The sequence below is a fragment of the Alosa alosa genome, chromosome 1 (genome assembly GCF_017589495.1).
Source record: "Alosa alosa isolate M-15738 ecotype Scorff River chromosome 1, AALO_Geno_1.1, whole genome shotgun sequence".
Taxonomy (NCBI): Eukaryota; Metazoa; Chordata; class Actinopteri; order Clupeiformes; family Clupeidae; genus Alosa; species Alosa alosa.
Window position 1 is genome coordinate 29,778,819 of NC_063189.1, and position 24,770 is coordinate 29,803,588.

Consider the following 24,770-nt stretch of genomic DNA (forward strand, 5'->3'; position numbering starts at 1 on the left):
TGCTGCTTCAATCCGGTCACCAATTCATGCATTGCACGGTTTTGCTGTGCGTGCAATACAATGTAACAATTTGTTTTCCAGCCGTTTAGCTAGAGGCTACATGTAGCACAAAACAATAATAGTAGGCTTGTTTGAGATCAACTGCGTCTGACTTTTTTGTCTGGCTTTCTACGTCAACGTGATCTTCAGAGGCTAGCCGGGAGGAGCTACAACAGAGGGCAGCTCATCCCGGAAAGACAGGCTACAGTCTGCCTGACTTGACTCGCGGGAGATATCGCGGGATTTTGTTTGCACTAAATACAGCATAACTTTCATTCTTAGGCCTACTCATTAAAATGAGCAAGATGACTGACAAAATACATTCTTATGATGTAGTTTAAATAAACCACTGTTGTCATACAGTTAACAGGCCTGCATTGTATAAATTCAATATCAAGTGTTTTCCCTAGTGTGTCTATTTAACCAACAGCAGAAAATAACAGAAGATCCAAACGTTTTCATTAGGCTAGCCTACCATTGTTGCAGAAATCACATGTGACCCTGCAAGGCGAAACCAGTCGTCTTGCGCACAGTGGTATTTTGAGAAAATCCACGATAAATAAACGTACAGGTTAAAATGTCGAATTTCATGTTTTCGCATAATTTGACAGTATACAGTCTACACTTTCATATTGTGAACAAATTTCACAGATAAAGATACGTTTTGACTGTTAAACCCTGACTTTATTTAGGTGAAGATTAAACACATTAGCAGTCATTCCATTTGTCCACGCCGCTATAAGGTTTTACAGTAGAGCTAAAATGTACTCATTAGGCTACTCGTTACTCAATGTGTAAGCTCTCTATCTTTCTTGGCAGATGTAACCGAATATGAATGTGAAAGACTTGCCTTTCAGGGCACAAACGGTCAAAAGCACAAACTTTTACAAATATCCTGGTGTCATTTTACGGACCAGGAGAAGTATTCCATTGACGTAGCACATTTTAAAAGTGGGCCTATAGCCTACACAATCTGTGTACACAGAACTTCTCCCCTTACTTCCCCCGAAATACATTAATTATATCCTATAGTCACACCTTATGACCGTCCCAGGTATTAACTAGGGGGCAGAAAAAGACACTCACTCGGTTGATAAAACTGGACATAGTCAGTCATCCGCTTCAAAGTCACGCTACCGTAAGGCTAATAATAGCTGTGTTCTCACACTATCACATGTGACAATTTAAAAAAGTGATTTTTTTCTTCTTCTGGCGTATCGTGACAGGAGAACCATGGCAACTTTGGATGCGGTTATCTTAGCGATACTTTTTGCAATACCCTTGATATACATATTGTTAGAAAGCTTAGTGAATGGCCGTTCATGTGAGCACATTAACTTAATTTTGTAAATTGTAAACAACTGGTTTCACCTTGCAGGGTCACAAGAAGGTATCCCTTCGATTTCGGTTCATTTTCGCATATTCCAACACATAAGGAAGCAGCATGAGACACCCGTCAAAATCGTCATGAGGAGATTCCTCCCAAATGGCCCTATGACGTCTTTGAACTGACGTCATGGGGTTCGGGCGTGCAGACCGTGGAAGGCAACTGCAAGATCTGTCTGCAGGCTAAGACTTCCGCGATATTTTGAGCTCATGTGACATAGTGACACAGTGGTAAGTCCCTCCCCGGCTGACAGAAGTCGGACAGACGAGCCCGTCTCTGACTGAACTCCACTTTGCCCTCATAGACATGAACTAGGACGACCCATCTTGCTACGCAAGGGATCCTTGGTTGGAGGCCCCTGGACTAGATTCTAGATGTTTGGCTCTATGGTTTTGGTTCTATGGTTTTAAACACAGTTAGAGGGGTACAAATTGTACACAGTACAAATGCTTATTATTATTATTATTATTACAGTGCATGAAAATGCAGTTCTTCCAAAGTATTCTTAGTATTTTTCTTCTTCTAACGCATTTAATGCAGCTTCAACCGCTTAACGTAGAAACTTCATTCAAACTGCTTTTCTAGTTTTAAATGATATCACACTTTCCGGTAAATCATGACAAAATGTTAACCCCTTGGTTTTAATCGGATACAAGCCCTGTGCTTATTGACATCACAGTCACAGCCTCGCCAAAGCCCACGCCCTTTCGCCATATTCCAGGCTGAATTTCAGCCAAAAACTGACGTTCACATATCCAACGGCGAGCGAGGGGAAAAAATTGCTTGCGATACAAGGAGCCTCAAATTCTGAGGGGCGTTTCAATACGAAATTCTCGTTCAAGTCAATATTCCGTAAACCAGGAGAGGAAATTACTGGACCCGGGCCATTAGCGTTAACAGGTTACCCTCCAAGCTGCTAGCTGGCTAACTTGTCTCTTTTGTCGTTGCAACTGATAGCAGCTAGTTTGCTAACTAAATAGATTTATTTTAGAATTGCCAGGCTCTTTTTGATGAGTGGCTAGCTAGTTCGCCATCTAGTGTACCGGTTTATTTGGATCTAATCCGGGATATCGCTTTTCGGCTTGTATGAAAGCGTTATTTCGTTTACCGATTTGCTAGTTTAGCGTTTGGTTATTTATCCTAGCTATTCCAGCTTGCTTGGAAACAGTGGATCCAAACCCCACCGGTCACTGTGGTCTCCGCCTCGATCTGGGTCGACATGCTGTGACGAGAAACGCTAGCTTACAGGGCAAAATTGGTGACGGGTGTCACTAACGTTACACCGCATCATCATCATTTGGTAAGTGCACGCATTTCCCTGCACATAATTAAAAACAATTTTGATTGGCAGCCAAACGTTGATAGCTTCTTGTGGAATAGCTTGCCTGTTGGCTGGGTAAACTGCCATGTAGAGTTGAAGTGGCTGCTAGCTAACGTTCAGCTAGCTGACTGTCTAACTCGTTCAACGTTAACGTTACATGTATCATTATCGTTAACGTTAGCTATATAGGCTACTCATCATTAACTCATGTCAAATGTGTCTTGGTTATGGCTGTGGTAGCGCTATAGGTTGACGTTTGCTGTATGTCCCCAACTAAATAACAGTAGTATTTGTGCATAGTAGCCTAACTACATTTCGGATTAAGAGGATTCACGAAATGCCTTGCAAAGCATGTTTCGATAGTATTATAGCAGCTGATAAGATACGGCGAAATGGACCACAAGGCCGCTTTCTTGCGTGTATAAGTATTTTGCTAGATGCAACATTCCTTATTGGTCCGGTAATGTTCCTGTTTCTTTTACCACTACACGGCCAACATTGTCAGTGGAGGATGCAGTGAGTAGCCTATTCTGGACGAGGGTGTGCCAGAACTCAGTAGGCTACGGTGATTACGCTATAGCAAAATAGGTGGTTGATTAATCTGCCCGGTGAAAATTATCGGCGAAAAATCCAGGTTACCAACAAAATGTAGCAGCCCATTCAGTTCCCTTTAGTAAAATGGCAACGTAGCCTAACAGGTGGCTTAAATCTTACTTCAAGAAGTCTAGTGTTTTGTGTAATTTGAACCTACGCCTGTCGTCTAGCCAGTCGCTTCACACTTATGTATGATGGCTATCCACTCAGAAGAAGACCGTTACCACACCCTGCACAGAGATCCCACTTGGCCTAGAAATTCTAGTCATGATATCTCTACTGTGCACTGGGGGAGTTCATCTGTCATTTGATTATTATGCATTGATTGAGGCTCATTTTATGCCCAGTGTCATTAATAGTAAATCCTTAGCATATTTCATCTACCTTTGCTATAAAGGACAAGCAATGTCCTTTGGCTGGGACAGGCACAAGCCTGAACTCAGATGCCAAATAATGCATTGTGGTTGCTGTTTTGAGTCTGGTCTTACTTGATAATAGACGTAGAAATTGCACTGTCCTTAGTTGCCGTAAGCTTGAATGCCAAAAGCTCCTAAAAGTTCTGTGAGAAAAGCAGACATTTCCATACACCAACAGGCAGATGGGGTACTCTCTCCCTTCCTCGCGATGGGTGCAATGTGATTACCAGCTCTATGGTGCACACCCGATGTAGTGTAGGTGTGGTGTGTTTGTCTCTCTAGTGCCGGGTGAGATCTGTGACTGTCATGGAGAAATCCTCTCTGATGAATGTGCATGTTTAACCTAGCTTAAAGCAACACCAAAGCACTTTTCCTCTGTTGCACGCACACTATTTGTTTATCCAGCACTGGATTTGGAAATAACTATGTCCACAGAAAAGGTAGAGTATGTTGCATGGTTTTATGAAAGTATGATGTATTGCGACATCAGAAGCAAGTCAAATTTGTAGTTACTTATGTCTCGTTCCATCGAACTACAGATCCGCTACCCCATCGGTTAGTTCATAGTTCGGTTATCGCCGATAGAGGGTCGCAAAGCGAATGCAGAAGTACCGTTCACCCTGGTATGAGTTGATGAACCACTGAAATGATTTTGGAAACATTATTTTAAGGTACAAAAAACTCTTTGGTGTTGCTTTCATCCTTGTGCTGAAGAGTACACCTTCAATTTTAAGAATGTGGGGGTCAGTACTTCAGTCCCTCATATAATGTGTTGTTGGATCATTTGAATAGTGTCTTCACTCCAGGGTGTCATCTTTAGAGTTGGATTTTGCATGGTTCCAACAGAAATTATTTGGGCACAGAACCCAGGGAGGAAGAGTAAATATCTAGGCCTACTTCACTGAGCCTGAATATAGAGGCAGGAAACGACAAGCTTTGCCATTCTTGTTTTTCTAGCCTGGGATGGATAGGCCATATAGGATGATAATTATGACCCCCTCTGCAGTTGCCATTCTTAAAGTGGTGCAACCTTCACCCAGTTGTGGCATTTAAGTGTTGGAACATGCCACCCGATTTCTTACAAATCTAACTAGTCTCATGGTTTGTGTGAGTAGCATCGGGTTTAGACTGATGCAAATTTGCTCTGAGATTTGCAGAAACATGGAAATAGGCATCACCTAAAGGGGAGCAGTGTCCAAACAGTGGCAAAGTTAATATCCACCAGTGTCTAATTTCAACTACTAAGGGCATGTTTACATTTGTGTTTAGAATGTGTCTTGGGTGATCTGAAAAGCAGTCAGCCGAGACACATTGCTGGTTACACATGTTTCCAAGGTGTACAGCCAGAGACCACTTGTGTTTAGATTCTGATGTTGCCAGCGTCCACGTTCATTAGAACTCCCATTGTGACGCCACAGCGAAAAGATATACACTACAAAAAAGATATGTGGTCAGATTGGTCTCAGACCACATCAGCAAGTAGTTTGAGTGATCTGGGGCCGTATTCACAAAGCCTTTATCTTACCACTAGGAATACTCCTAAATCGCACTAAAAGATTTTAGCTAGGAGTTTTCTCTTAAAAGTTATTCACAAAGCCTTCCAGACCTACTCTTAGTAAAGAAAAATGACAACTCCTAAACTAAGAGTGAGTCTTCGTTGCTATGGATGAAGTCATTACTCATGCACGAGCTTGACTGAAGTGACCACCTTGATTGGCTGATGATTGTAACCTAACGCGGGAATGATCCCAAACACCTCCCTTAGGATGATAAGTGACAGGTCTGCGTGCGCTACACAAGTAGTGCGAAGGACGTAAGCTGATGAATAACTGAATAAAAAGGCCTAGCCTAAATGAATAAAGAGTAAGGCAAAACAAATAGTCTAGTAGCCTAATGAAACATACGGATTGATGCTGTATCTTTGCAACATTATTAAATTAATCTGTCACCATATGCCTATGTTTGCAAAGAGGAGAACATTTTAATTTGATTCACAATGAGACGTTACATTTAATTTACATGTTGACAATGAGTAGTTTTGGTTGTTGGTGGCGTTATTGCATCCCTTATGCCTAGCCTACAATGCAAAATTGTTCCCTCGCGATTGGAAGCTACTGTAGCCACATAGGATTTCAAAACATCGCAACGCGAAAGGCCAAAAAAAGCTGTTTGTGAATAGGTCTTAGTGAGTTAGGAGTCCTCTCGACTTCTAAGCTGTCCCAGGTGCTACTTTTAGGTCTAAAATGCTTCGTGAATTACTTTTAGTGAAAAAAATTAGGAGTCCTAAAGTTAGGAGTGGCATGCCCATTATTTTTAGGAGTTGCTCCTAAATTCGCCAGTTAGGAGCTACTTTTAGCCTTAAAATTCTTTGTGAATACGGCCCCAGATCACAATGCGTCTTGGTGATTGTTTACACTTCACTGACCACTTGTCATTAGGGCTGGGCGAGATATCGATATAAAAGATTTATCGATATATTTTAAAATGCGATATGGAATTATACCATATCGCCTATATCGATATATAGTTCAAATTTGCGGCGTGATCCTTGCTCCACGCAAGCCGCTGACCGGAGCTCTCTGCACTGCTCCCCTCTCTGCACTGCTGTGAAACTGCACGCTACTTTTCTCATACAAATATATTTATTTCAGAAAAAGATTGGCCTATTTTATAGGCTATTTTTATTTAAGATATTTTTTTTATTTAAATGTGCACCTTGCGGAGCTTTGATTTAAAAAAAAAGGCACTCCAGTTTTATGTTTACATTTTATTGTTATTTGAGTAGTGAGTTTTCAATAAAACTACTCATATTTGACTGAACATTTCATTTTACAGCTCTAACTTTGCGGAAACAATATCGGGATATATATCGATATTCAACCTAAATATATGACTTTTGGTCCATATCGCCCAGCCCTACTTGTCATCCAAGATCACCCAAAACACCTTTTAAAGACAAATGTAAATGTGACTCATCAAATTGACCATTCACAATTTTGGGTGCATACACAAAGGCTTACCAGCTAAACTATATATAATATTAACTAATATTATGTGACACCAAAATAATGAAATGAGACACGAAAAACATTAGAGGAATATTGAATTGTTTAACTTTTTTACACCTGGACCCATAAAAGTGGATAGACCTATGTTTATCCGAGAACGTATTGGGACCATGGATTTGGTATAGTGGTTTAGCCTATAGGCCTACTGTTGTTACCTGGCATTGGCTGATTTTAGACTATTGACGTGCATGTAATGTGTGCAATAGGTAAGACTTATTTGTTTTATCAGCAATAGTTATACGTTCACTAGATAGATTGACACCCATGTCTGCGAGTTGGATGTACTGGCTGAAGTAACATACCCCTGGCATGAGACACAGGGGCCTATTATCTGATGCAGTGGTTGTGGAAGGTTTAAGGAGCAGCAAACATGGATGGCATTTTAAACAGGATATTTCACCATGGACACACACCTCTAGTATCAGCCACTTAAAATAAAAAACACTGGACCATCTTAATTGTTCATCTGTGTGAATCAAGGTGTTTCTAATGGCACTGTCCTAAAATAGTCTCTGCAATAACATTACATTAGGCTGATACATTTGTAACCAAAGCGACTTACAACACGATAGACAATTTAAGCTTTTTAACAATTCTTCCAACAATTCTAGAACAATTTAAAAGTTGGAGTACTATAAATGTAGGCTACAGCTTAGTTTGGGTGCCCTTTTTAAAAAAAAAAAAAAAACTGACCATACAAATCCTGATGTACCCTGCTGTGTACATTTGTTTGTGTGGTCTCATACTCCAATGGAAATCCTGTGGAAAATTGCCAGCGCTCAGAGAGGGAGGATGGGTTAACGAAACAGTTGTAGCTTAGCAACCATGTCTGCACAAGGAAATCCCCACAAGATTTGTGATGCAGAGGGTGGTAGGAAAGACAGGAAAAGATAAGCTTACTGAACGTTAGAAATTCCACTCTAACCGAGGGGTTTTGTATGAAACTCTGTTTGGTTCTGGTTGTTATGGTGAAAGATGGTGGAAGCAGAGTACCTTGTTTAATTCTCAGTAAAGGGAAATGAAAATCATGAGGAAGAATCAAATGGCCATGGACTTCCTCTGGAACTGCAATGTTTTTGTTCTTTACCCACTGACCTTGGCACACATAAATGAACAAAAGACCCATTCAAACAAAATCAAGGTGTCCAATCACTCATCCTGTAAACTGTACAATGCACTGGTTCCAAAACATTTGACAGATTTAAATTGTTTGTAGTTTTCCTCATCACTAGAAAACTCACTGTGAGACTGCTGGAGTCATTTGCTGACTGTATTTGGAGAGATGTTTGTTTATTGTGCCACACCCTGTTAGCAGACAGTTTAGATTGCAAACTGTGTGGTGAGGGCAGGGCTCAGCCTTTTTGTTCCTGTTCACAATCTTACTATTTGTCATCATCACTAGTATTTATTTTCTAACTGTGTGGTTATTGATTAGCCCCTGACATGCTGATGTCTGCAAGCAAGTGGTTGGTTTTCCTAGCCTTGAATTGTAAAACAATGTTGCAGCTTTTTGACCTTGTTTGGTTGTAAGCAGCTCTCCTCCTCAAAAAAGGGCCTGCTCACCCGGTATTGTATCCACAGTAGGCACTGCAAACGTATGCAGGAGCGTAGCTGTCACATCGATAGCTTGTGGGTCGACTGGGCTGAATTCGGGTGAGGTGTCCGTTGAAGCCCCGTACGCCCTTCTCAGAGCTGGAGCATCAAAACCTGGTTATGATTCAGCCCGTGCAGCCATGATGCATTGTAGCTAGGGGGCTGGCACCTGACAGACTGACTAGTCTCATTGAGCACGCAAGTTAAAAAGAGTCTTTGTTGTGGTTGTGTGTGGATTTTTTTATTTATTTATCCAATAAACACTAGCTTTGAGGGGACAGAAGAAAGAAAAAAACCTTCACATGTCCTCACAATAAACCCGGAGTTTGTTTGCAAGAGAGATTGTCTATGCCAGTCATTGTTCAAACAGTAGTGAGTGGGGGAAAATGCCTTCATGTTTGTTTTGATGTGAGGATGAGCACGTAAATATCATGATTAGAATAACTATAAGGCTAAATGTGTGTAGTATTTAGAGTTCAGTTAGACTACTTGTCCAGCATAATTAAGTGTAGTTATCTTGTCAGTGATTTATATATGACGTACAAGACCGGGTTCCCACCCATTGTCAAGATCTCAAAACTTTTCCACTAGGGAATGTACCGATATATCGGCCCAACATATGTATCCGCCTTGTTAACTGATATCAGCTAACAGCAAATTTATAGGACATTTACCGATGGCAGTGGCTGATGTTTATCTGTTATGTTGCACCAATTTTGTACTAGGTAAAATAGACAAATTTTAAGTAAACAAATAAAAGAAATATCGGTATCAATATCGGCCCAGAGTTTCATAATCAGTGTATCCCTACTTTCCACGACTTTTCATGGCCTATGTACAAAATGTCTTTCTTTACGCCACACTTTTGGGCTAATTATGAAACGTGACAAACAGAGATTGGATTAATGTGTTCTCCCCACCTTTTATTATCTATGAAGGAAGTAATCAAAACCTGCACAGGTGGGGAGATGCCTTGGGAAGGCAGTGGGCACTGGGTTCATTCAGATTGGATTTATGCTGATTCACACATTTTTCTAAAAGCAAGCACATGATTATCTAAACAGAAAAAACGTATAGTGGAGCAGGGGTTTTCAACCGGTGGTCCGCGGCCCCCTGGTGGCCCGCGCAGTCATTGCAGGTGGACCGTGACATGCATTCCAGCCTACGGAATTTCATAACTTTTTTCCAGAATTAATCCGTTTCCAGAATATTTGCACAGTGGTGTAAATACTGAACTTATTGAAAATATCTAAAATACAATAGAGGAGACGAGATTAAAACTGACACAGGATAGGCTAGCTTTGAGGTTTCGTTGAAAAGAAGCTTAATAGTTTGGTGAAATTTGGAGAGGAGCTGTTAACTAACGTTTCTAAACTAAGGTGAAGTTAGCCAGTCAGCACCAGCATGGATCGATATTTAGTAAGGAAAGTGACAGATGTCAGGACAGATGGACAGGTTTCTGCTGCATGCTCTTCAGACAAAACTACAACTTCGGAGAAAACATAGTGGAAAACGAGAAAGAAAATACTGTAAAGATTGTTAAATTTGGATTTACAGTAACGATTGGAGGTAGGCCCACCACTGTTTCGTATGTTCAACGTTGTTTTCAACAAGGCCATGAAACCGCCGAAACTTGCATCATGTGGAGACGCATGACACATTACAGTTTCTTGAGAAGCCTATATTATGCAAAGGTTTTGTGTGATTTCAAAGGACAGCCGCTCATGAGAGAGTGCTGTGAGGTGTCTTTTACCCTTTCCAACTAGGCCTATACCCCCACACACAATAGTGGGCCGTGGATTACTTGTTAGTCAGAATGGTGGTCCCTGGCACAGAACCAGTTGAAAACCCCTGGTCTAGAGCATTCTTTTCTATATTGTGCCTTACAATGCTCATGTTTATGAAGAATGTGGTCGTTGGTGGATTTGGTTTGGCAATAAACAGTATGAGTTTACATGTTAATTGTAGAGCCCTAGTTACAATAAATATTCTTTTGTCTCCATAGATTGGTCCAGCTCTCTAAAGGCAACTGTTCACCTCTTACCTCCCTCGTTCTCCCTCCTGCCCTCTGTCTCTTTCTTTCTGTCTGTGGTTCCTCCCCTGCCTCCCTGTTTGGAAAGTGATGGCAGCCAACAAGCCAAAGGGGCAGAACTCCCTAGCCTTGCACAAGGTGATAATGGTGGGCAGTGGTGGAGTGGGGAAATCTGCTCTCACGCTGCAATTTATGTATGATGAGGTAAGCTCAATGTGGTGGTTGCGGCAGAAGCCTACGATTTCCTGGAATGACATCAGGATTGTGTTTTTGTGTTACACTCCTCCCTAGTGTCATTAAAAGAGTTATACTAACTAGTCTTTTCTTTCAGTTTGTAGAGGACTATGAACCCACAAAAGCAGATAGCTACAGGAAGAAAGTGGTTCTGGATGGCGAGGAGGTCCAAATAGACATTCTGGACACAGCCGGACAGGAGGACTATGCGGCTATCAGAGATAATTACTTCCGCAGTGGAGAGGGATTCCTCTGTGTGTTCTCCATTACAGAGCTGGAGTCTTTTGCCGCCACTGCAGACTTCAGGTGAAGCACAAGAAATGTTTGCCAGTTGGTTAAAGGCGCAGTAAGCTATTGTGTAGGAAGTCAAGTTTGTTTTTATTTAATTATTAGCAGACGGTTTTGTCTGAAACAGGACCAAACGAAACACACAAGAGGTAGCTCACCCCTCCCTTTAGTATTCTCAGGGGAAATCCCAGGGTTTTGTTTTTGGTTGGGGAGCAGGCTGCCCTCACTTTGTTTGTTTCCAGTTTTCGAAGCCTGGGCTACCTAGAGACCTGGGGGGTATTCCATCAACCTCGCTAAAGGCCAAACCTGGCTTATTTCGATAAGTCTCGCTAATTTTAGTGAGAATTCCGTTCCATTAATGAGGTTAACGTGAATCCCAGCTTGGTAACTATGGGAATTTATGCCACAGAACTAACCTGCTCCGTAGCAGGCTAACTTTCAAGCTAAATTAAGCTGTGTTGCAAAAAAAACCAATCAGTCGGAAAACGAGTCCAAAAAGATGGTTCCGTCAACCTGTGCTTTAGTCACCTGTAGCCTACAACTTCAAAAATAGAAGTAGGCCTAGAAATGTTTTTTCCGACAGTGTCACCAAGCATGGATTTACACATCCACTTGCTCCAAAGAATTTATGAAGATTATGCGACTTAAAATGTTTTAACTTCACGTGCGTGTGGTTCTAGGGATCTTGCTACTCTGCATCATTTACGTTCTGTGGTGGCGTAACGTGCAGCGAGACGACACAGCAAAGGAGTTATATTCTTCCGTGTTCACAGGTTCGCTACCCATACAAGTATTAAGGCTACATAGCTTATCACCTTGATAATGACATTTTTAGTTATACTCTTTAATGAAAGACATATACTGTTGATAAAGGGTCATGCGCATTTGGTAGGCTGTTCATTGACAGTAATATGCTTTGCCAGTGGGCTATTATATCTGATGCAAGCCAAAGGATAATTCTGTAGCCTGTAGGCAGCTAATAATTAAAACTGCTTCATGTGTCGCCGATTGTTCATGAATGTCAAATCAACTGTGTGCTACACAGATTAAATACTAGGCATAAATGACAAATTGAAAGCCATATTGCATTTCAGATAATTACCGTATTTTCCGGACTATAAGTCGCACCAGTCAAAAAATGTTTTATGAAGAATGAAGAGGAATATATATATATATATATATATATATATATATATATATATATATATATATATATATATATATATATATATATATATATATATATATATATATGTTGCAATCGAGTCGCAGGACCGGCCAAACTATGAAAAAAAAAGTGCGACTTATAGTCCGGAAAATACGGTATATTTCAAACACTTTGGGACTTATGGGAGACAATACTATTCTGTTGATACTAATTTATTTTATGACCACCTACACCTAGATAATAATTGGAGTTAACTCTTTTACAGTAATCTAAGAACGTAGGCTATAGATAGTTTTGAATGTCCATATGCCAAAGTTGTTTTTAGTTTATACTATTTATTCATTCACTCGTTTTGTTCAAGCATAGACTGTATGACTGTATAGAGTAAAGCTAATCAAACTCGCAATTTATTTCACCATTAGCATTGTTGTTTTAAATGTAGGCCTATGCTTTCATTATTCTCCCATTTCTGTAGGCAACTATCTTTTTTTTTTTCTCTCGATGTTAAATTTGATGACTTTCGATGAAAATCCTGTAGATGGCGCTTGCCAAATCGAACAGAAATCGTCTAGTATTGTCTTAATTTTACGACATATCCTCTTTTCGTCAATCTACTGTTTTGGTCTACTGTTCTACCTCGTGCACGAGCAGAGATGAAGCTGAACTAAACCTTGCTTGAATAAACGAGGCCAAGATGCCGCTAACTTCAGTTAATGGAACTGCTTCAGCCCCAAGTGAAAGTCTACGCTAGTTCAAGCCAGGCTATTTCTGTTAAGCGCAGCCTTCATTAGCAAGGTTGATGGAATACCCCCCGGGCTTTGTTACAGTGTACTCACGGAATGAGCATGGGACAAAATATGTTATGGGCTTGAAATCTTGCACAATCGCAGACTGCACCTTTAATGTTAAGGGAATGATCAGGAACCTGCTGTAAACCAGTTAGGCCCGTTTTACTGGAACTGAATTGGTACTTTTAATCTTTTCTTGTATCATACAGGTGCATCTCAGAAAGTTGTAATATATCGTGGGAAAGCCCAGACTGACATTAAGGGCTTAGGAAACCATTGCCGGTGTTTTGACTTAATTAGCTTATTAGAGCTCTTCTCAGGTCGACATTTATGTATTACAAATTCTTTATTCTAATATTTTGAGCTACTGGATTTTTGATTTCCATGACCTGTAAACTGTAATCATCGAGATTAAAACGACAAAAAAAGTGTAATGAATCTAATTTACAGTCTCACCTTTTGAAATAAATTTCTTTTCCATGATATTAAAATTGAGATGCACCTGTAAATAAAATGAAGTGACATTTAGTGCAGAAGTTTGTTTGGGCAGAGCGGACGATGCCTTCAGCGATCTGATTTATGATTTCAGGGAGCAGATCCTCCGAGTGAAGGAGGATGAGAACGTGCCCTTCCTCCTGGTGGGGAACAAGTCCGACCTGGAGGACCGGAGGCAGGTGTCAACTGATGAGGCCAAGGTGCGAGCTGACCAGTGGGGTGTAAGCTACGTGGAGACCTCTGCCAAGACTCGCGCCAATGTGGACAAGGTATCAACACAATGAATCCTTCAGCCTTTTACATATTATAAAATGAATCCTTCACATGTACATTTATTAATTTAGCAGACACTGTTGTCCAAAGTGACTTACATGTCAACTATATTACAAGGGATTACACTGTCCCCAATTTGGGGTTAAGTGCCATTGAACCCACAACTTTTCAGGCTACTGCACGCTGGCCCAGCTCCTTAACCACTACACCGACCTTTAGCCTTTGATATAAACACAATGAATCCCTTAGCCTCTTATATATTGTATAAACACAGTGAATCCCTTAGCCTTTAACATATGATGATTTTAAAGATGCCCCATTAGTACAGCACTGTAACTGCCTGGCAGCTCTAGCTGTTGGCTGCAGCAACTTTTTTTTTTTTCCCGTTTTATTTCATCCCAACAATACTCGGGTGACCTCGAGAAAGAGATAGATGTGAAAAATCGCCGGAATTCTAGTTTAAGCATTCTTTCACTACTGAAGGAATAAGAAACGGCAGGTGGCCTGGAGATATAACCAATCATATTTTCATAATTCAGTTTGTTGTTGCTAAGAAGTAAGTTCAATCACTAGTGTATTGAAAAACATCTCTGCATCTTACAGGTGTTTTTCGACTTGATGCGTGAAATAAGAGCAAGAAAGATGGAGGACAGCAAAGAAAAGAATGGCAAAAAGAAGAGGAAGAGCTTGGCAAAGAGAATTCGAGAGCGATGCTGCATTCTATAATGACTGGGTGACCTGTGCTTGTAATGCCAACTTCCCACCACCAGACTCCGCTTTCCCCTGCTCCCCCACAGCCCGTCTGATTTTCTCACCACCCTTTGACCTGCCAAGGACACCTGTGACAACCCCTCCTTTAGGCTGTGGGTGTTGGGAGAACAAGTTTCAAGGTTTCATGGCAATTGATTTTGTCCACAAGATATGGGTGGGTTGTGTGAATCAAAACAAACTGAATCTTGAGAGAGAGAGAAAAAATGTGAAGCATCATGGAGAGGAATCAGTGAGAGGCATATTAATCGTTGAATATTTTTAACTTACTTTGTGGCTCGGCACAGTCATGACAATTTTATTTTACTTAAGGACTACACTATATATTGTTTTTATTTGTTTGTTTTTTAACATATAACTTATTATATATTGGCTCCGTAGTTAAAGCAGGTTCAAATGAAACACTTCATACTCACTCTAACTCCGTAAATCCTTTCCATGCTCATGTCACTAGGAGTTGAGGATTTTGGGTAAAATAACCATCTTGCTGCATTTGCACGGATTGGGTCTGTAAATTGCTAACCCAGTTCCAGAATATCATTTTGTTATTCAATTGCTGCATTAACTGTACAGTACGCAAGATGATCTACTGCCTCAATGCACACTCCAAATATAATTAAGCTTTCCCCACCCCAGATGTAGGTGTCTTCACACGGATGTCATATGCAACACCTTATGTATGTCTTTTCCTGTTTGTTTGGAAGGAGGTTTGACGGCTGCCGTTTGCTTTCAGGTCATATTTTCATTGTACTTTGGACATGCTGCCTTAATTTCAGAGTACATCAGAACATGGCCCTGACTGACTGAGCCACCCCCGGGTTCCCTCTCCATGAGTGGGTGACAGGCGTCCACCGAAAGCACACTCCTGTATTTAAGGTTAAAAAAAGAACAAGTTGAACTTGAAGTCGTCAGGCATTTCACAACCTTAGAATGTCAATGTGATATTTTATTGTTTTACTTTAAACATTCTCGCAGATCATTTCATTTGTTTCACTGACACAATGGGTATTCTGAGGAACGATATGTACTGTAGTAGCTAAATTGTAACAGGACACTGGTTCTTAAGAAACCAATCTAAAGCCAGGTAGTGATGGAACACTATAAATGTTGCTCACCCATCTTGCAAACTTGCCACAGCCAGTTATTTCAATGAAGAAATGCCATGACCAGTTCCAGTGTAGATTTAAAGGAGCTACTCCTTTTCAATATGTACACCTGGATTAGTCTTTGGGATGGGCCCTCATCAATAACATTTTTATTAATGTATTTATGAGAATTAAACTGGGCAGTCATTTGTATAAAATTACACAATTTAAAGCCTCACGTCATTGTTGAAGAATAAGCAATGTCAATGTCCAGATGTAGCCTGTTTATGTGTGATAAGTATCAGACATCTGTATACGTACACATAACTGCTGAATTTACAGGACCTGATGCAAGTGAAGTACTCATGCTTCTTGTATTAGTTTGTTTTGGAAAAGGATCACTACAGAGATATGAACCACAAATAGTAGGGATATGCTGGTAAAATATTTTATACCGGTGCATTGCCATTGTTTACTTTTTTAACCTTCTCCACCTCTTTATAAAATGTGTTAATGCTTTAGCCTTGGTATTTTGGTTTACCCAAACTGTCTTGGTAACCAGACGTCCTTAATTAAAACGCTGTTGTGATTGATTCATCAGAGCAAGTCAGGTGCCATGAAGCTGCAATCGACTACATAGCTGAAGCTCCTGGTGCCCACATTCTAATTGCTGTGCTTTGAGCAAACTGACGTAAAGAGAAATATTAAAAAGGACTTAAGTTGTAATAAAAAAGAAACAAGTCTTTGAATGTGTTTTTTAAAAAAACTGTACAATGCTCTTTAAAGACAGACAAAAAATAGCGTGTAGACAAGATTATTTTTGGTGCTCCCTTTACCGTCGGCTGTGGTGTAATTGTGATGAGAATTGTTCTGTCAGTTGATGTTTCGGTGATTAATTATCCAGAGCAAAGAGCCAAAAAATCAGGTTCAAAGTCCAAACACCATTCATACTTTTTGTTAATCATGTTTTCAAATAAATATGAAAGTGTGAGAATCCAAGATTCAATTTTCCTGATAAATAGCTGAATATACAATACACTGCACATGAACGATGCCTTCTCTTAACTGAAGTTAAATTGCAATACCATCTCCTTTGCTACCTTTCCACGGTTTAGTTCCTGTTTAAAAACCACTTAATGACAAACATGTCAAGCTAATGTAACACTAGTAGCCTACATACACAAATGCAGTATGAAAAAGAAGAATCTCTGGATTTTATGTATTTATATACATATAAAGTACATTGGAGTTTAAAAACTGGTGTCATGATACCATCCCCGAGTTTAGGCCAAGATATATGACATTAGGATTTTGCTTTCCTCATACATCCAACAGAAGGACCTTTCACTAATTCAAACTAACAATAAACATTGACTACACAAGTACAACTGAGCTTTAAAATATTTAAGACCCGACATTAGAAAGTCCTGAGTTGAATCAATTGTATTGCATATGGCTTCGTATATTAAAGGACTTAAAAATATATATATAAAAAAAACTTTGTTCAACAAAGTTGTCTTGCTGGTAATGCAACTTTTCCTCAATGTGTTGGTTTATCCATATTCCGACTCCATACATCTTAATTGTATGCATAATGTATTTTTGTAAAAAAAAATAAAAACAGAAAAAAAACAGATCAGTGATTAACAATTAAATCAAACGCCAAACACTAAATCTGCAAATTAAGACTTGCAGATAGCCTCACAACTCATGAGATGCGGAAAATGAAGTTTGACTTGCATACGAGACACAAGCTGCGCGTCCAACTATCAACGGCTGAGCCACTGACAAGTCAAAAGTTCCCTAGTATCAATCTTAAACACCAGAAGGCAGTGCTGGGTCTGGGTAATAACAAGTCAACTTCCCGTGACGCTGGTAAAATCTTGACATCAAGTCCTCCGTTATGTCCAAAGCATCAAACATGTAAGCCGCTACACGTTCTCAATTCTGACAATGAGAACACGCAAGTCAGGCTGCATGGTTGTCATCCAATGTAAAAAAAAGATATAGAATCGGTCACCGATGTTTGAAGTCCATAAAGTTCTAGTTGTAGTATCTGCCTTGCCTGCCTGTTACTTTCGGTGTACCGCATTTTTGCTGTACATCTGTTACGGACACTGGCTGGAGATTAGCCCAAGGGTCTTGTAGCATTGACGGTCTGTAATACTTTTCCACATTATCTGCCACCCTTTCCCTGCCATGCGGTGACCTGAACGGTGTGGAACTCCGGGGTGAGCCCTTCGGGAGAGAACCAATCATGCAAGACATTAGCATTTTAACCACAACAAAGCAGTTTGCCCTTACAACAACGTGTTGGTCAAGGCACTCCGACTGACAACAGAATAGACCGAAATTCACGTTCATTCCATTTATCACACATAACCATCATATAATCCATCCAAACGTCCAACGATATGATTGGACTTATTAACTTAACTAGTTTTACCTTGCTAGATGGTAAAGTTTGACGGGAAGGTAATGAATGCATCGACGTTACTAACTAGCGTAGGTAACACACTTCGCATTATTCGATACGAACAAACGTTTAATACCTGATATCCGCTGTGCCTTGGACTCGGTGACTGAAACGGCGAGTGTCTGGGCGAAAAACCGCGATGGTTCTCATACTGTCTACGCGGTGTGTGCTGGCCTGGAGAAGCACCATACGGCCTTGTTTTGCCACCACTTCCACTGCTGCGGTTAAAACTATCGTTAGTGCTACTACCTCTAAAATCTCTCGGAGGCGTATTTGGAGAACCACAATATTGTCCAAATCGCGGTCCAAATGGCGACGGTGGGGCACCTGCAAACGCCCATGGGGGAGAGCACATGCCACCTTGTCCACCTATGAAACCTGGCGGCGGACTCCGGAATCCTCCTGGCCTCGGGGGTGGTCCAGCTGAATTTGCTGGGTGTCGGAAATGTGGTCTTTGCATAATAGTAAACAAGGACTCGGAGCAAACTCCCTCTGAAATGATTTTACGTGTTTACAGACGAAGCCGTTTTGAGCAGCGCTAAACCGGAACCGGAAGTGTATCGACTTGAGGCGCGAGGCAGGCCGAGAGGATTAGTGAGGTCATGCTGTTTGCCCGCCATCTACAGTCCTGGTGGATACTACTGATACTAGGCCCACTCATGCAACATGATTATGATTAGGCTATCCAGTGTCATTCATTATTTCTTTGATGTTTTATGTCGGCATTTGCATGCAATGAAGTAAGTGAATATGAAATGCAGTAGGCCAGTCCTGCCATAGTAGCCAGAACTAGGGATGTAAAATATGTAAGGACAACATATCGTGAAAATAAAACAAAAAAAGCACACACACACACAATATTGCATAGAACAGAAAACAAATGAGGTGAAATATACATGCCTACATTACATAGGCCATATGCTATATGAGTAAAACGTTTGTATTGCTCCTACTCGTGTAGCTTATGCTTGGCTGAATATTAAGCTAATTTGAAAGAAACTCGTATATGCTATATCCAGCTGCAAACATGCAATGAATGGACCTTTTTGTCGGGCTAGTATCGCTGTAAACTGCTCACTCACAGTTTATTTTCGGCCTATTGTCCTTGCCCTATTGACGTTTATGCTAAAGACTTTGTGAAACTTTCCTGTTATTTTGCATCCAAGCGCCCATAGACTTAACTCACACTTTTAAATGGCTCGATGCAGGACGTGTTGAATGAATGAAGTCCCCATATCGAATCCAAATCAGTAAAAAAAAATGGGTAGGCCTAAAACATTTTAAATCCAAAGTGCAGTCAGTTCGTTTGACTAATAAGAGAGGCCAAAGAGAAATATGGTGAGGAGATTTTAATGCTCACAATAGTTTATGGGGAAGTAAATACATATTTAAATGGGGAAGTATTAGAAGACATGATAAATGACAGGATGCTAGTATGCTTGAATAATGGTAATGGTACAAGAATAAATATTTACAAGAATGAGACATCATGTATCGACCTCACTTTAATTGATAGGATAAACCAGCAGGTGAATGGGAAATTAATCATAGTCAGGATGTGATCTTGGATGTGATCATTTCAAGTCAACTGGTCATACAAAGAATTGAAATTTCGTTTCTCACTTTCCCATGCAGACATAGACATACTTTACATACTTTAGACATAGACATAGCCATAGACAATAAAAAATAAAAATATACAGACATACCACATACAGACATTAAAGTGCGAGACTGAAATATAGAACATATATCAAAATATAGAAATATAGAACATATATCTAAGAGGTAGTTGTGTTGTATATTTACATAGTCCTAGCGTAACCTTCTGACAGAGTAGTAGTAGCAGCAGCATTGTGGCAGAGTGATAAATAACATTGATAACATTTACATGAAGTTTAAACTTGTGCTTGTGTGTACTGTATATTTACATTGATATGCAGTCATTTCAAGTATAACAGGCTTGATATGAAGCAGCAACACGTTAGACTGCGCAGTCACAGTGCAGTTCCACAGGGCGGTCCTGGGGGGGATTAGGGTAGACAGGATCCTAGGTTTCTAGGTTCCTGGCTGGCTGGTGGGCTGTCAGTGATGGGAGAGTGGGTAGAGTGTTCAGCATCCTGATTGCTTGGTGGATGAAGCTACTTGCAAGTCTGGTGGTGCGGGAGCGGAGGCTCCTGTACCTCTTTCCAGAGGGCAGGAGGCTGAACAGTTCGTGTGCAGGGTGGGTTGTGTCCTTGACAATCATTAGTGCTTTGCGGGTGAGGCGGGTGGTGTAAATGTCCTGCAGGGAGGGGAGTGGTGCTCCAATGATCCTCTTAGCTGTGTTAACAATGCGCTGGAGGGTCTTCCTGTTCTGATCTGTGCAGCTTCCGCCCCACACTGTGATGCAGCTGGACACAATGCTCTCGATGGTCCCTCTGTAGAATGTGGTCATGGCGGAGGGCGTGGCACTTGCCTTCTTCAATTTGCTAGTTAAGAAGTAGAGGCGCTGCTGGGCTTTCTTCACCAGTGATGCTGTGTTGGTGGTCCAGGAGAGGTCGCCGCTGATGTGCACCCCAGGAATTTTGTGCTGCTCACTCTCTCCACAGCATCTCCGTCGATGGACAGTGGTGGCAGTTGTTTGTGGCCTCTCTGAAAGTTGACAACAATCTCCTTGGTCTTGCTGACATTCAGCAGGAGGTTGTTGTCTTTGCACCATTTAACCAGCAGGTCTACTTCTTCTCTGTAGTGAGCCTCATCGCCCTTAATGATGAGGCCCACCAGTGTTGTGTCGTCCACAAACTTCACCAGATGGTTGGAGCTGTGAGTGGTTGTACAGTCATGTGTTAGCAGTGTGAAGAGCAGGGGGCTGAGCACACACCCTTGCGGGGCCCCTGTGCTCAGGGTCAGAGTGCTTGAGGTGTTGTTCCTGACACGTACTGCTTGTGGTCTCTGCAACCGAAAAAACTGTGAGCATTTTCCAATACTATGTAAAATAGATATTGATTTTAATATTGATGAAATGTATGCTCATCATAGATGGTGTTTTAAGAAAGCAATATGGGATTAATGAAGATGAATTAAATGAAATACATAAAGAAACAGATCAGAGTATTGATGAAATTAATCATAACTTAAGTATGTGTTTTGTTGTAGCAGCAAGCCAGAGTAACAATATGAGCCAAAAGGGAAAAACTAATGTCCCATGGTGGAATGAGGAGTGTTCAGGAGCTATAGAGCATCACAGTCCCGCCCACAGGAGTTTCCGGAAGTAAGAATTCAATGCAATTTCTCCATTGACAATTCAGGTATAAGCCATAAAAACTTAACTGCACATGGTAGACTCAAAACCAGCTACGGCTGTACTAAGCGATTGTGTATGCTCATATAGACACCAAAAGTTCACGGGGCACTCACCTCGTTTTGAGATAAATGTCTTTTATTCATGATGTCTTGGATAAGTACTTCATTACCCACAATCCTGAACAATCCCACAGTGATGCCTCTGATTGGTGGAAAGGTCGTTATGATCATAGTTTAAAACTCTTCAGCGAAAATTATTGACAAAGATGGCGGAGTCTTACGGCATAAGGCGAAAATCTTTATGTGAATAAAAACTTTCTAGACGAACATTGGTACTTGTATCAATAAGGATTGTGGGTTATATATCACACAAACTTAGTCAGGGCCAATACACCATCAAATAGGACACTGTAAATGCTAGTTTAAACACTTTTCAGGTAGCCGATAGGCTAATCATTAGCCTTTCAGACATTTAAAATGTCATTATAATGCTGCTAACATTAGCCTACATGCTGCAACACAGGTATGACATATATTATGTTTTAGTGACCTTGTTGTTTCTATGAACATTAATTGTTGTTTATGGGAAACAACAACTTAGTCGAGGCATAAAAAGCCCTGTATATCCTCATTAAGTACTTAAACTTTTGAACTAGCTAGCTGATAGCACAATCTGGATGCTACCACCGGCTAGAAACTGCAGTACCTGCTAAAATGGTTAGCAAACCATCCATGCCCCCGTGAATATTTCACTGTTTCAAGGACGAAATCAAGTGTGTCCAAAGGGGTGAAAGCCACTTCAAATCGGGTCACATTATTGACTGCTGTGTGTCCGAGGGTCAGCTTGTGGGTTTTGTAAGGGCCAGCATGAGGGACAAGACCTAAAGTTGTGTGGCGAGTTTTGCAGGGAGGTTGGTAATGCTAGATCTACATTAGCTAGTTAACATTAGCTAGGCTACTGTAGCCTTCATACTGTACGAGTCATATCATTAATCATTCACCTAGAAATACTTCTTCGTACATTTAATGAACATTTTGTGTAATAATTCACAGCAAGTTAATAAACTGAATATGGTGGTCCAAGAGCGGTCCATGCATCAGGATGGCAGTCAGATACGAAGCACTGCATACACAATGTTACTAAGTCAGTTAGTCAGTTTTATTTAACTAACGTTAACGTTGACCGCTTTCACACACACGATATAAAATACACGATGGTGAATATAACATTCAATACCAAAACATTATTATTTACACGATTACTCCTGAAATAACTGCTATTAACTGCACATTCACTAGCCTATATAAAAATCACTGTTTGGAGGAAAACGTTCGTGTACTGTCGTCGGTTGGAAGTTCTTCTAATGGCAAAATCGCGCCGGGTTTGGCTATATTATTCAGTGAGGCGCGGTGGTTTATGGGATGAGTAGTTCCTTCGCTCGGAATTGAAAATATGTACACAATCTTGTACCTTTGACTTTTTTTGGACGTTCTCTTCGTTTTTTCACTCTAAATGATATGTTGTATGCTTATGAGTTATACCGTAGCTGATTATCCTAAGACATGCTTTAAAACTCTTTAGATACAGATTTTTCCAAAACGTCAATGGGAGAAATGAATGGGAAATTTACTTCCGGAAACTAAGCTCTCTCGGAGGAGGGGCGGGACTGTGATGCTCTATTAAGAACAGAAATAGGGAGGGAAAGTGAAAACCAGCGCCCCAAGTGGTTGCGTTCCTATCGAAGAGCAGCTCCAATGTTAAAGGGACACTTGGCAACTATTTCAACGTAATAAACCCGTTTAGAAATCATTCGGATGGTTAAATGACCTGTTCCGGTGAAAATGGTGACTTTCCCCCTGCGCCTAGCATCCCCAGGCGGAAAACCAACCTTGCAACATTAAGACTTACCGTCCCGGAAAGAGAAGTGAGAAACAAGAAACTCGTTTTAAATCGTGTTTCTTACCTTGTAACATCCACATAGTTCTGCCAAACTAATGCTAACCGTTCGCTAGCTTGTAAACAAATCCATGTGCTTTATCGTTACCCTTTCCCACAGTTTGAAATAGCATAATGCACAATTTCTCCAGCAGAGGGGGAAATCCTGCCAAGTTTCCCTTTAAGTCCCATATACCTATTTTTTTTTTAAAATACTGTGAAGCCAAATCAGCGATCTTATCCACCAAAAATATTTTTCAGTGTCTATACAGTAATAATCTTCTAACTGTAAAAATGTCAGACCATATTTTGCCTTATTTAAAAAAATCGAAATTGCTCCTTTTGTTTCATAAACGAACTACAAAAAAGCCACGTGACTTTACCCTTCGACCTTACTCACGGTAGCATGGTTTGTTTATTAGCTTGGTTAGCATTGCCACTTAACACTTACTGCCAGCTCTTCATGTGAGTAGAAGCACAACACCAGTTATCCAGACATAAAGATTATCACCACGCGGTTTACATCACCTTCCGTTATTACAAAAATATGTAAGCCAGTTAAGCAAATTGCTGTATTGGTCAGTTAGAGAGTTAGCACACTATCCCATCTCCCCTGTCATCCCCCCAACACACACACCAAGACCCCTGGCAGTTGGGTTAGCCCCTTGAGCCGTGGATCTGCCCAAGGTTTCTTCCTTGGTAAGGGAGTTTTTCCTTGCCCTGTTGCTCTTGGGTGCTCCTTGTTGGTGCCCCCACCCAATCCCAATCCTCCCCACCTTTTTATGCAGCCCTTGCCACTTAATCTACTAAACCCCTCTTCTACTGCACTTTTTACCCCCCATTAATGCACAAATAGGCTGACACCAGACATAATTTCACTGCATTTCTTACTTCTAGTAACTATATGCATGTGACAATAAACTTCCTTGTATCCTTGTATCCTTGTAGAGATTAAGCGCCTAAACCTGTGACGTCACATGCAACTGTAGTTTGTTATCACCATGTTACGACAAAAACTCAAAACAATTCAACTGATCCTAAAAATAAGGTATGACCACTTGAAGCAATAGAGGTGACCCCAGTGCCTAACATATGGAAGGCATTAAATTAAGATCCCAATGTGCACAGAGATTTATTTTTTCTAAAAAAAAATCCCATCCCCTCCACTAAACTCTAGGAACGCAACCAGTAGATGGCGATGAGATTACTTTCCCTCCCTATAGAGCTTTTAAAATATTGCGCAGAACACTTACAATGGATAATCTTATGGACTATCAAAGAAAAAATGCTTTGGCTAGGAAAGTTATCAAAGAAGCAAAAAAAGAATCTTGGAGACAATTTTGCACTCTAAAAAATGCTGGCTTATTTTTTCAACCCAAACGCTGGGTTGAGGCTGTTGGGTCATTTTGTTTGGTTGTTTTTACTCATATTGGGTCATTTCTGTAACCCAGCTTGCTGGGTTGATAGTTTATCACTGCTGGGTTGATAGTTTAGGGCTGTGCTCCCTCCTGTCCCCCACCTGAT

At 40.7% G+C, this 24,770-nt stretch overlaps 2 protein-coding genes across 2 annotated transcripts; one reads left to right on the top strand and one right to left on the bottom strand.

Annotated features, from left to right (window-relative positions):
- Positions 1 to 2,103: 2,103 nt before the first annotated feature.
- LOC125293667 (ras-related protein Ral-A) lies at positions 2,104 to 16,298 on the top strand. The gene is made up of 5 exons (XM_048241722.1): positions 2,104 to 2,726; positions 10,424 to 10,654; positions 10,782 to 10,990; positions 13,518 to 13,692; positions 14,300 to 16,298. Exons 2-5 carry the CDS (start codon positions 10,541 to 10,543, stop codon positions 14,420 to 14,422), a joined length of 621 nt encoding a protein of 206 aa, XP_048097679.1. The 5' UTR covers positions 2,104 to 2,726; positions 10,424 to 10,540; the 3' UTR covers positions 14,423 to 16,298.
- Positions 16,299 to 16,752: 454 nt separating this feature from the next.
- LOC125293675 (M-phase specific PLK1 interacting protein) lies at positions 16,753 to 18,587 on the bottom strand. Its single transcript, XM_048241734.1, has 2 exons — positions 18,102 to 18,587; positions 16,753 to 17,787 (listed from the first exon to the last, which is right to left on the bottom strand). The coding sequence occupies exons 1-2, from the start codon at positions 18,483 to 18,485 to the stop codon at positions 17,593 to 17,595; spliced, it is 579 nt and encodes a 192-aa protein (XP_048097691.1). The 5' UTR covers positions 18,486 to 18,587; the 3' UTR covers positions 16,753 to 17,592.
- Between the last annotated feature and the right edge of the window lie 6,183 nt (positions 18,588 to 24,770).

Coding starts and splice junctions, on each gene's coding strand:
- LOC125293667 (XM_048241722.1), top strand. CDS start 10,541: ATGGCAGCCAACAAGCCAAAGGGGCAGAACTCCCTAGCCTTGCACAAG. Junction 10,655..10,781: donor TGCAATTTATGTATGATGAG/GTAAGCTCAATG, acceptor CTTTTCTTTCAG/TTTGTAGAGGACTATGAACC. Junction 10,991..13,517: donor GCCGCCACTGCAGACTTCAG/GTGAAGCACAAG, acceptor TTATGATTTCAG/GGAGCAGATCCTCCGAGTGA.
- LOC125293675 (XM_048241734.1), bottom strand. CDS start 18,485: ATGCAAAGACCACATTTCCGACACCCAGCAAATTCAGCTGGACCACCC. Junction 17,788..18,101: donor CAAGGCACAGCGGATATCAG/GTATTAAACGTT, acceptor TCTCTCCCGAAG/GGCTCACCCCGGAGTTCCAC.